This window comes from Protopterus annectens, chromosome 1.part0 (assembly GCF_019279795.1).
Source record: "Protopterus annectens isolate FY-2018-M chromosome 1.part0, PAN1.0, whole genome shotgun sequence".
In the NCBI taxonomy this organism is placed as follows: domain Eukaryota; kingdom Metazoa; phylum Chordata; order Ceratodontiformes; family Protopteridae; genus Protopterus; species Protopterus annectens.
In genome coordinates, this window is record NC_056725.1 from 820835462 (window position 1) to 820849176 (window position 13715).

General features: G+C 38.9%; 1 protein-coding gene across 1 annotated transcript in view; it reads right to left on the reverse strand.

Moving 5' to 3' along the window:
• The window catches only part of SCAF8 (SR-related CTD associated factor 8), a 1875331-nt gene extending 1865966 nt beyond the window's left edge, over nt 1-9365 (reverse strand). The window contains exon 1 of the mRNA XM_044063383.1: nt 9194-9365. Coding sequence (XP_043919318.1) covers nt 9194-9223 — 30 coding nt within the window. The 5' untranslated portion in view covers nt 9224-9365. The remainder of the gene's footprint in view (nt 1-9193) is intronic.
• Between the last annotated feature and the right edge of the window lie 4350 nt (nt 9366-13715).

Genomic DNA, 13715 nt, shown 5'->3' on the forward strand with positions numbered 1-13715 from the left:
CTGCGAATGCCTGGTAGCATTCCAAGCAATCATTTTCAAGTGTTTCGAAGGTACAAATCTGTTCCTTTTTGTGCATGAAAATAAAATTTTGCCAAGTTTTGAAACACCTAAATGTGAAACAGGATTAATTCTGTAAGGTGGCTACTACCCTAGCTGCGCTTTTTACTGATATTGAAACGGTAACCTGCAGTGACTGTCACTCATACTCTACTTTCCCCTGCCAATCATGTACGTCACGCCCAATGCTGCACAGAACTGAGTGCAAGGTACTACACTTGGAGATTACCGGCTTAGTACAGACTTTTTATCGCTGGTTGCAATCAGACCTGTACGATACAATCCTGTGGCCTGCCAGGTAATTTCATTTCATGCTATTTTTCAAAGTTAGCGGGACTGAGTAACATTTTCTCTTCCAATACACTCTTTACAATATATTAATTTCCCAATTTATGATGCGGCCTGACATACAGGTGTCTAGAGATGAATACACATATTAAGATCAATGAAAACAGAAGGTCAATAAAACCCCAAAAGTTAGAAATTTGATAAAACAAAACAGTAATTAGGCCTCCCCATAAAGACTCATCTGACATAACAAAAGCAAATAGGATACATTACAGTACAGCAAATTAATAACAGATAAAAGTCCTACCACAAGAACACAGAGTAGTAAGGGAAAGGACAGGGAGAAATCAAATGCCATCATGGAAGTATCGAATAAAGAAAACTATAAAGCAATTAAGACAAGCAGTGTCACTGTCAGAATATTATAAAAGAGGAAACAAGTCAACAAAAATACTCAAATGATAGACGTGATTAAAGCAATGCACAGTATTATAACGGATCAGGATTTATCATGTACTAATCGCAAATAATAAACTAGAAATATCAGCACAGGCATAAAAACATAAAAGAAAAAGTACAAAATAAGCAACTTACTGATGACCCAAAAAGAAGGTTTTATACAAAATTGGGAAACAAGGTAAAAAGAATTGAAAGACCACAAACAAACAAAAAAAAAAAAAAAAAAAAACATTTTGGAGAAAATTTATGAAGATCCTGTGGAACATAAAATATGCTAAATGGCTAGAAGTAGTAAAAGAAACAATAAGAAGTTCAAATTAAAAGGTTATGGAATGCGAATAAGTAAAGGCCAGAGAGATTGAAACAAAGTTAAGAAAAGGCTCTAAATGGACAACCACAGGCCCAAACGCAGTACCCAACTTCTGGCTAAAAGTATTACCATCTTTGCACAAAAGATTTAGCCACGGGAAATAACTATTTATATGCTCACCCCGGACAGACACCAGCCCGGCTAACAGGAAAAACAATCCTCCTACTTAACAGTGAGCCTGCAATCCACCCTAAAATCTATAGGTTGATAACTTGCCTTCCAACGATGTATAAACTATACAGTGGAATTGATGCAGACAGTTTACAGTGATTTAGCAGAAAACTCAATTATGGCAATAGAACAAAAGGGTAATAAAAGAAAGTCATATGGAACAAATGATCATTTGTTGTTAAATAAAGTCGTAGTGGAAAACTGCAAAAAAGAGAAGAACCTAAGTATGGCACGGATAGGCTACAAAAAAAAAAAAAAAAAAAAAAAAAACGCATATGACAGTATCCCACATTCATGGATAAAAGAATGTTTACAAATGTACAAGATACACCCTACACTGAAACTACATCACAGCAGTCATGAAACAGTAACAAACCAATCAGCAGTTAAACCATGACAAAAAGACAAATTATTAATCCAAAAGTAAAAATCCAAAAGGGGGATATTCCAAGGTGACTGTCACCGCTGCTCTTTTGCCTTGCTCTTAACACATTAAGTCATGGCTAAAATTGGCTCCCAGAAAGCAAGTATAAAGACTTCTCATCTTTTCTTTGTCAATGATTTAAAACTGCACAGCTCATAAAGATGAGAAACAAAGCACAACTTCACGTAATCACAACTTTTTCAGATAAGAATGGCATTTGGTCTTGATAAATGTGCAAAAGCAACCTTTGCAGGAAAACTGCAGCACCAAGAAAACATCAGTTAGGGACAATAATGTGATATAAAAGAACTTGAGCAAGAGGAACTGTATAAATATTTAGAAATTGATGACGGATCAATGAAAGAACAAACAAATGCAAATAAAACTCAGTAAGGAATATTTTAGAAGACTTAAATTACACCTGAAAACAGCATTGACATCTACGAACAAAGTTCAAACTATAAACCAATTTGCTCTTCCTTTCCAAAATTACAGTTTTGGTGTGACTGACTGGCCACAAAAGGCATTGGACAGATTAGCTAGGAAAACAAAAAAGATGCTTCACACTCCATGTATAAAAAACACAGCATTTCAAGATTATATACTCTCCGTTCCGAAGGAGGTATGGGCCTCATTGAAATCTATTACATGTATAGATCTGCAATAGTGGGACTACATACATATCTGCTGACCTCACAAGACTCAAAACATAGTTAAAGTTTTGAAATGTGAGAATATTACATCTAAGATGACTTCCCTGCTTAGACTAGCAGAAGCATAGCAGCATCAACCAGGAATAAAAATTAAACCAGAAGTAGATAAAAAAAAAAAAGTCAGCCAGCAAATGAATGTGCCAGAAAACAAAAGAAAAAAATATAAGTCGAAGTATCAAGTGAAATGTGGAAAATACATAAATCCATTAATATTGCTAGAAGTATAGAAAACTCCTGGATGAACCTCATGTTTTTCAGGAACAAACACAGGAATTGTTAAGGAGAGATGAATTCAAACCAAAAGACGATAGGTTAATATTGCTGGCCCAAGATAGTGGACTATGCACACAAAGTCCATTGAACATGTAGGAGACAGAGACAAATGTAGGTTTTGTAAAACAGATCTGGAAACAGTTGCACACCTTGTTGCTGGCTGTGACATACTAATGGCAGAGGGACTGTATACTGAAAGGCATAATAATGTGGCAAGGCTATTGTACTAGGGACTGTGCAAACATAATATTGAAGTATCTGAAAAAAAAACACTGGAAACATGAGCCACAGAGCATCATAAAAAAATGAAGTCTACATCACATGGGTTCACCCACTACCAACAGTTCAAAAGACAGGTGTGAAAAAAAGCAGATATAGTGGTCCATGAAAAGACAAGAGTAGCACTGACCATTGAAATTGTTACACCCAGTGACTACAGTGTCCTGCATACACAGACACAGTCATAAAATGTCAGGATTTGCAGGCAGGGAAGTAAATACTGTGGGAAGAAATAACCAGAGAATTGTTATGACTAGGGTCGACAGCCTAATACCAACTTATGAACCTATAAGAAACGAGAGCAATGTGGAAAAAACAGATACCCAGACCGGTCCAACAGTAGTAGGAGTGAGTCTTAAAAGGAACAAAATAAAGATATCTATTATCATATTTAGAGGTTACCAATACATGAAACTGTACAAATTGCAGGAGTCGTTACTGGGTACACTGCAGGTGCTACAAAAACCACTTCTGGCTAACATCTAAGATTGAAACAATACTATTTTCACGAACTTTAATCATACATTGATCTAGGAATGGGGCCCATTCCCATCGTGGTATTAGAAACCCAAAAGATTTCGAAAAATAATAAAAGTTAATTTTCTGTCCAGCAGGACAGACTGTTGAACACCTGTACAAATCAATTTGATATACAAATGACACAGCTCTTTACAAAACTCCAGCTAGCTATGCTGGCATACATTATACATCCACTGCCCTACTACCCTGGCATTGCTGGCAGTACCTCACAGCCTGTTCTACGCAAGCCAGCCAAAGCTGCCATATGCACAGGAATACTTATCCCCAATCAAATATGGACTACCCATTATAGCTGCAGCCTCAAAAGAAAAATGACATCACCAATAAAATCTGACGGGTCTTTTCCGACTCTTCCAATAATGGACACCACTAACTAGCTCGTCACAGCTAAATGGCTCCCACTACATTTAAGAGCCATCCTCCTACTAGGATAACCAATTCACAAAACCTTTTCTTCCCAGACATCATCCCTTCTCTCTCTCAAATGTTTAACCAAAATTCCCATATATAACCCCAGAGGGTCTCTCTCCTCAATCTCAACCCACCCCACCAACTCCAAAAAGTAAACTTTATTGCACTGATCGTGCATTCTCCACCCTAGCACCCAAAGAAGAAGGACTCCAGTCCTTTCTCAGAGATCCCCAAAAGTACTCAGACTTCACACAACAGTTCAAGAACATCTCCTCAGCCAAGCAAAGGACAGCTGCTCTCACTCAGATTATGTTACATGAACCCTGCAGCTCATTTACACACCCCTTTAACCCTATTTCAACAATCCTTATCTCCTCTCATTATCCGCTTACTTACTAACTTACTGCCTCTCACTCATACTACTTCCCTTCCCTATGCATGCTGCTCATCTTTTCTTGTCTTCTCCCCATGGCATGTTGCAACTATTCTCACTTGCCTCTTCCTAGATATTCACTCATCTTGATATAAAGATATCCTGCTATCCCAGCAGCCTAAGCCATCTCAGTCATTATGGCTATATTTTATTCTGCATAAGCACAATTCAATTTATCCATTCAAGTTTTGACATTAACAGTTTTTTTGAACTAAATGTTGCAGCACATTGCAACTATAAGCAAGTCTGTGTACACATATATATTACACACACACACACACACACACACACACACACACACACACACACACACGAGAGGTCCCATTTATTTGGTTGAAAATTATTTCAGGCAGCACACTTCACTGAATGCTCATTTGGTCAAAAATGAAATATAGCCCCTACCCCACTGCAGTGAGACCCTGGAGTGAAAATATTAATTAAGGGGGGTGTGGGGGGCTACGCCCCCCACATTTTGCAAATAGTTTTCACTGAACATGTATATATAAATAACTTTTTAATAGATACACCTTTGTATAACAATGAATAGACTACAATTATGTGGGGGCCTATACCCCCCACACTCCCCCTTAATTAATAGTCTCACTCCAGGGTTGCACTGCGGTAGGCGCTATATTTCATTTTCGACCAAATGAGCTTTCAGTGAAGTGTGCTGCCTGAAATCATTTTCAACCAAATATGCGTTGACCAAATAAAAGTAGACCTATACTATGCTGTGCCTGTTAAATGGTCAATTGAGATCAGTAAACTACCCCAATACACAAATCTATTTTACATTTGTTAACCGGGAAAGTCCGAACGGATTTTGGTCCATTTTCAGCAGAGGCCCAGGGAGAAAAGCTACATACATACATACATACATATAGTGTTACTTTTACAATTAAACACTTTTGTACAAGAAGTATTACATATTTTGACACATATACTTGATGCAGAAACTCTTGCAGCAAGCTATTCCGGTTATGCCAGAATATATAACAGGTTTGAGAATTATGAACTTTTACACACGAACATAGTAATTGTACTCGCACATAGATATGCAAGTTCTCTTGTAGTTCAGGAGTACACTAATTAAACATCTGAAGCAGTTCAGGTACAAGAGCTATGGTTAGGATGGTTTCAACATAAGGCCAAGTTTGAAGAGATGCATAGTAAATAGGGAAGGGGCATAGCCAATGCATTTTTAAAGTGTTTAAGAGATGTTTTAAATTGCGTTAAAGAGGGGACTGCAGTAAGTTCAGCAGGAAGTAAGCTCAAGATTTTTCCAACACAGTTGATAAATAGAGAGACACCAACTAAATTGTTGGCTTTAACAGTTTGAACTAGCATTCTATTAGAGGAGCGGAGAGTTTTTAGGTTGCTGTATGCGATGATGGTATTTTTAAGTATGGGTGTAATTTCTGGTTGATAGAGAATTCTGTGTGCAACTATTAATTGATTACACTGAATTTGACAAGGTAGTTTTAGCCAGCCTACAACCTGAAGGTTCAGACAATTGTGTTGTCTATTATACGGTGAACCTGTGGCAAATCTGGCTATGCTATTGTAGCAGTTAGCGAGTATATTTAGGTCAGATTTACTTAGATTTGTAAAAATAGGAGAGGCATATAAGCAAGGTTGAAAGTAAATGAGTTCGGGCAATCACAGTCCTAGCAGATGGGGCAAGGAATTGTTTAATCTTATATAAAAGGTCAAGTTTCTTATTTACTGTCAGTTCGGTCAGTGTGAACATTGAAATTGTTGTCGATTAATACGCCTAATAGTTTAGTTGTAGGTTCTGGAGAAATTATGGTTCCATTGTTGGATTTTATGGTATGTCATGGCAAAGGAACTTTACGAGTGGGGGTGAAGAGTAACAGCTTTGTTTTATTTGGATTTAATAGGAGACGCCGGTGAGTGAGCCAGTTTTCCACCTTATTAAAGGTGCTTTGTGATAAATTCTGTAAATATGTTGCAGAGCAGATAAGGGTAGCGTCATCCACATACCGAATACAAGTTGCTTTTGGGAGAACTGTATTTAAGTCACTAATGAAAATGGAGAAAAGGAGCCCACCTAATATGGACCCCCTGAGGAGCTCCAAGGGTGATTGGTAATAGGTTGGAGAGATTCCCCTTCCATAATACAGCTTGTTGTCTACCACTTAGATAGAATTGCTTGGTTATCTAGTGCGAGTGTTTTTATAGTGTACATAGTAATAGCTGGTGGATTACCATGTTGAACGCCTTGGAAAGGTCTAAGAAAAGGGCAGAGGAGAGCTTACTCTTATTACGGTTTTGATTTATTGTATGAGAGAAGGAAAGGAGGGCCAAGGTCATAATATGGTATAGTCTGAAACCATGCTGGATGGAGGCTAGAAGATTGTTTGTATTGAGACAGAGTAGGAGTAGTTTATGGATACATTTTTCCATAATTTTTGCCAAGGGTGATAGTATGGCTATGGGTCTATAGTTTGAAAATTCAGTGGAAGTACCCCCTTTACGAAGAATAATGTGAGAGATCTTCCACATGTAGGGGATATTGGCTTTGACAATAGTTCTACAGATTAGTATCGAAACGGGGTATGCTAATTCATCTGCGGATTTTTGAAGATATGCTGCTGGGAGTAGGTCAGCTGATAGGGTGGTCTGCTTTAGTTTCTTAATGTGTGACTTAAATACGTGATGTTGGTACTGGTTGAAAGCTGAAGGACAAATGTGATTTGGGTGTGGGATCAATAGTACTTGGGCTATTAGGGACTAGGTTGTTGGCGAGGGATTGAATGATTTCTGTGAAGAAGGCATTTAACCACACTTTCTGGACGTTTTTGGATGGCAGTCAAGGGGATAGGGGTAGTGGAATAGCCTGGGTGGAGAAGGTAATTCAAAGTAGACCAGAATTTCTGTGGGCAATTTTGGTGTTTCTGTTGCAGGTGACAGTAATCATCATTTTTTTTCTTCTTCTAGTGTAATGGACTTCTTTGCATCACTCCTAAGTTGTTTGTACAAATGTTGGTCTTTTGGGGATTTGGTGGCCCTCAACAAGGCCTAGGCTTTATTCCTTTTTATGACTTTTTGTCTGGTAGCTTGCAGCCATGGTGCTACTTTTTTATTGCTTCTAATTGTTTGAGTAGGAGTGTAGTTGACAAAGACAGCAAGAAACTTAAAGTAGGCAAGCATGCTTCATCTAGAGGGATATAAATAAATATACAAAAATATAAATAAAAATTCTGTATGCTACTTTAAATTAAAGTAAAACTCTACAAGCAATAGTTTTAACGAATCTATGAAAGGATATGAATTGTCTCAATAAATGCACTTTGTCTTTATACAACATTACATTAAAAACGTAACCACACCAATCACTTTTGTTAAGCACTTTCTGTACATTTTCACCTACTGTCACTATTTTTCTATTGATTGAACTCTTTACCGTAACTTGCTTTCCATTATGCAATGTCTGAAAAACGTGCATACTCTGGATTATCAAATATCTAAGCAGAAATATATCATTTGTAATAACAAAACTACTCGCACTTAGAAGAATCACTGCAAAATCAAATTACACTCCTCAGCAAAAGCAGGAAATAAATAAAGCAAACAGGACTGCAATGCACAGGTCAGCAATGCATACGAAGTGGCCATAACAAATGAGTCCGAGCAACTTTAAATCTCAAAATGCCATCAGTTTAAAAAAAGGCACTGTGGTAAAAACAAAAGACCATCCATCCATCCTGAAAGCTCTGTATGAAAGAGGCAACTGTTTAAAGTCTTAGTGTGTCTTGTTCTCTTCGGCCCATTACACTGAAATAATCACACTTTCGGGATTATGAACACAATTCTGTTCAAAAACAAAATGTGACATTTCGGGAGTATCCACAAATACCAACCAATACGCCTGATACTTAAAAAGACATAGTTACATCCCTAGGTCACATGACCATCTCACAGATTAAACAGCAGTTGCACTCTAGCTCGTGTTACAGTCTGAGACTTAACTGCATTAACGCAGAGCATGCAATGCCATACATTTACAATAATATAAGAAGTCAGGATCGCAACACTAAAACGTATAAATCTGTCACAAAAAATGGTTTGGAGATGTTATTGCCTTCCAAGTAAGCACACAAGAGGTGAAACCATCAAGTGCACACGGCCTAATAAACAAATGCTAACGGATACACAGAAAATCCAGGATCGCAGAGATCTCAAATACGTAACAGCAAACTTTATTACCAACACTATATTTTACGCCCGACCCACTTGTACAACAACCTACATCAATTATGAGAAGCCAATGAAACTCAAAAACTACCAAAGACATTAAAGCTTGCCCTGACTCTACTCATTTACTTTATGATTTTTCTGTTCCATCGTCCCAACCCAAGCAGAACGACGGCCTTCTGGTGACAAGAACAAATCAGTCCTATTTCATTGTTCAGCTAACCACAGCAACAATACAATTTCCAAAGCAACGTGCCATGCAACGCACTAGGGGGAAAAAAAGCAGTAATGCAATGCAATGTGGCCGAACGTGCAATAGGTATGCAGTACCAAGAAATGTGCAAAACTAACGACAATGTGCCTATTACAAGAAAATCCTCAAAACCCATTTATATTTTCAAGAAAAAAATAGTAAACCCGATGCAGAAAAAAAAACTTTAGGCCCAATTTGATCTGTGCATCGTTTATATTTACCCTACTCCCTCTTACAATACATACATGCCCCGTTTTTTATATTTTAAGCAACCTTTATCTGCAGTCTCAAAAGAAATATTTACCTCGTTGTTAAAAGCTTTCACCGCATCCATGGTGCTGAATTGATGCGAGTTCCCTCCAACAAGTGAAATATACGAGCCCGCAAGGCTCTCCGTTTCCTTTTACCTATCCTGTAATTCTACGATGGAGAAGTATACCAATATGGCGCCGACTGTGAAGGCAGCAACCCGCGACACCGCGCGAGACAACCCACAGTCGCTTGAGGTTGAGGCGCGTTCCCGTGAGTACAGTCTAAGCAAAGCAGTGACATACACAGATACTATTTTGTAATGATACTGCTGGGGAGATGATTGTAGGTTAAATTACGGTTCCTGGAGTGCCTTTTGGGTTTGGTAGTGTACCAAAGATTGTGCATGGTAGGTAAACTTTGTTTGCAGTCTGGTGATTGTGCTGCGTAGGAGAAACTTCTAAACGTATTTCTCAACATTTTAAACCTTGAATTGGGGACAAAGCAAATATAATTATACATCATCATCAGAGAGGAGAGGAATGAAGGTCAGCAGGTCTAAAACAGAATATATGTGTGTAAATGAGAGGGAGGGTAGAGGAATGGTGAGGATGCATGGAGTAGAGTTGGTAAAGGTGGATGAGTTTAAGTACTTGGGATCAACAGTTCAGAGTAATGGTGAGTGTGGAAGAGAGGTGAAGAAGAGAGTACTGGCAGGGTAGAATGGGTGGAGAAGAGTGTCAGGAGTGATTTGTGCAGACAGATACCAATAAGAGTGAAAGGGAAGGTCTACAAGAGGGTAGTGAGACCAGCTATGTTATATGGGTTGGAGACGGTAGCATTGTCGAAAAGGCAGGAGTCAGAGCTGGATGTGGCAGAGTTAAAGCTGTTAAGATTTGCACTGGGTGTGACTAGGATGGACAGGATTAGGATATTAGAGGGTCAGCACAGGTTGGACAGTTTGGAGACAAAGCAAGAGAGGCGAGATTGCGTTGGTTTGGGCATGTGCTGAGGAGGGATGCTGGGTATATTGGGAAAAGGATGCTAAGGGTGGAGCTGCCAGGTAAGAGGAAAAGAGGAAGGCCTAAGATGAGGTTTATGGATGTGGTGAGAGAGGACTTGCAAGCGGTTGGTGTGAAAGAGCATGATGCAGAGGACAGGAAGAAATGGAAACAGATGATCCGCTGTGGCGACCCCTAATGGGAACAGCCGAAAGAAGATGATGAATTATACAAAAGTTCCAAATTAGGTACACTTTTGAAATACGTGTCTCAACACCATTATTATGAAAAAAAACATGAATTGGTTTCTTTTGCTGAAGTGTAAGAATTCTGTAACGTATATGAATGTCAGAAGTTGGTAATTAATCCACCTCCTTTTCAAAAAAAAAAAAAAAAAAGGTCTCCAGTCTGAAGACTAGTGGTGCACAAATTCAAGTATCTTTAATTTTGGTTTAAGAGGTATGATTCAAATGTGTTGGCGCAAATTTGTTACTGTATAAATGGAAAATTACAAACTTTTTGTTTGTGGTTGTTAATGTTTCTTAAATCTGTATGCAGGACTGAATCTGTTAACGTATTTTGGGGCAGAGCTCACCTTAAGTGAAATGAAAGCTGTACGCAAAGGACTCTGGCAGCCCGACCTTATCGCTGTCCATTGTCTCTCATGCTTCCTCACACCATTCGAAAGATTTTTTTCTCATTTTTCTATTTGTCTTAGTTTTCAAGTTTTGTTTTCTCTACGGAATCCATGTAGCATCCTCTGAGTAGCCAAAGACGCACTGTAAAAGTGTAAATGAAAGAAGTCTGGGAAGTGAACCACTAGGCCCCTATAAGGCGCATGGTTTTAGATGTTCTGAGGTGTATTGGTGAGGTGCTCCACCGCCCCCAACCTTTTTGATTCAGTGAAAAAAGACTAAAGACAGGTTCATAGGTTGGTACTTGGCTATCGGCCCTAGGGCCTATACAAGCCTAGCCATAACAATTCCCTGGATATTTCTTCCCACAATATTTACTTCCCTGGACTCCTGTTTAGCAGGGCGACTGATGTGATCCCTGGGGTGAATTTCCTATCTCCCATCCAATCATCAAGGTTCCTTTTGAAGAGGGCCAAGGAGTTGCTCTGCTTGACATGTATGGGCAGCCTCTAGACACGCTATAGTGACCTTCTTTCCACACCTCAGCTTGAATATGGGGGAAAGTTTTAAAAACATCAGTATGCCATGAACCAGAGGAGATGTTGTGGACAGTAATTAATGAAGAGTTGAAGGACTTTATCTGGGAGGGGCAAGGGTTAAGTTGATCCTTCCAGTAGAGTAAGGTGAATTAGGATTACTTGACTTGAAGGGATATTTTTGAGCTACATGTTTGAGGCTCATATACATAACACAAGCAGAAAACTATAATTCAAAGTGGAAAGGGATGATAATGAAGCAGGAGAGAAATTGAAGTAAGGAGAGAGTGGCTTTTTGGATGCAGATTCTTAATGAGAATAACAATAGCCACACAGATAAAGTATGGGAAAGTATTGTAAGAACTAAGCCAACACAATAATGGAAAAAGAAGATGTTTGCCAATAGGGATGCCAGTACAGAGAATGTGTGGAATTTATTTGGGAAAACTGGCAAAGGAACCAAGGTATTGGGAGAAGGTATCTAGACGAGGAAAGGTAATGAAATGGACTGTGGGCTACAGACTGCCTTAACTATTCGGGATTGGTATAAGAGAGTCCTAGGTGAAAGACTAGTTCTGGTAGAGCTGTTAATTGAAATCTAGAACAGAAGCTCTCATTAAAAAGGGGATAATTAGTAGAACATATAAAATACTGCACAATAACTATAGGAATCAATCAGTGCAGGTTAGAAAAGATTGGGAAGAGAGATTAGGTAAGCGATTCACAAGGAAATACTGGCAGAACTTGTGTATGGCTCCCCAGTAAGCAACAAAGTCTAGAAGATCTAGGATTTTTGCTTGGAAGTGTTGCATAGGTATTTTTAAACCTCAAGCCAACTCCAGAGAATTTACCTTGGATAGATGGCAAATGTTGAAGGTGTGATGGTGAAGAAAAGGGTAAATGAAAACACATGTTTTGAGAGTTTAATGAGTTGGTAGACTTTAAAACTTCCCTACAGAGTATTCTTGTCAGAAATATTCAGTGAGTAAATAGTTGTAACTAAGAAAGTTATTATATACTTACATACTTTTTTTTAGCTGATACAGGATTTGAATGGTATATAGTTGAGTTTAATTGTGATGACTGCCAAAAAGCAGTTAACTATAAAATGGATATTAAAGTCTAAACTAATTGTATTTAAAGTATTGAATATTGTAACAGAGATAAAATAACTGGAAGTAGGATCTTTAGAAAAGGATGAGCACATTACATAGAAAAAATGGTAATTTTGGCAACAATACATGCAGAGTAATGATTTTGAGGAGGAGGGAGGTTTAAGGGAAGGCAGGAATTGTTCAATTTATGCAATGTTGAATTGATGATAAATATACAATAATATATAATCCCAAAGTTAATAAATATTACCTGTGGCAGGCACCATTTTTAAAACTACAACCACCCTTGTTCATAGGTTCATAGGTAGGTACTAGGCTATCAGCCCTAGGGCCCATACAAGCCTAGCCAAAAAATGTACCCTGGCTTTCGCCACCCAAGAAAATAATTTTCCTGTGCCCCTGTCGAGCAGAGCCACAGAAGTGATCCCTGGGGTGAGTTTCCCATTTCCCATCCAATCATCAAGATTTTTCTTGAAGAGTGCTAATGAAGAGCTCTGTTTGACATAGCTAGGTAGTCTGTTCCAGAGTATGGGAAGTCTCTGGGACAGGAATCTATCCCTCCAGCATGTTCTGTTTATTGTGGTGACAAGGTTAAGGTCCCTAGAGCGTGTAGCTCGGAGATATTGGGATCTCTTTAAGTGGAGCATGTCCAACAGCTCTGGGTTTGACATAGCTTTGTATGTTAGGCAGAGATCATCCCCTGAGTAGGCAATATGTGATGGAGTAAAGTTGTAGTTTTTTGAGACGGTCTGCATAGGGCATCTGTTTGAGGCCAGTAATCTTCTTTGTGAGGTATTTCTGTGGTCTTTCCAGTTGTTGTAGATGTCTTGTGAGGTACATACCAAATGGGGTGTTGTACTCTATAATGGGTCTAATGAGTGATGAGTAGAGGGGAACAATGACCTCTTTTTTTCTGGATGAGAATCCTTTTGTGATGAGATGAGCCACGTAGAAGGATTTCCTGACCACTGTGGCGATGTGATTATCAAAGGAGAGACTACTGTCCACCTGTGTCCCAAGGTCTCCTATCACATTTTCGGCATTAAGTAGACTACCAGCTATGTGGTAGTTCATGGGTACAGAGTTTTGTCACTATCATATGTTCATTTATCAGTTAACTCTGTTACCTGATTGTTTCCAGCCCCCTCATAAGAGCAACTAACAGGGTCTCTACCCACTTCACTCCCCACCCTGCCCCCTATTCCCTCCCTCCCCCAGTGGTCCCACCTTTATTACACTCACAAACCCCTCACATCTTTCCAGTAGCCAACCACAGCGCTAACCCAACAC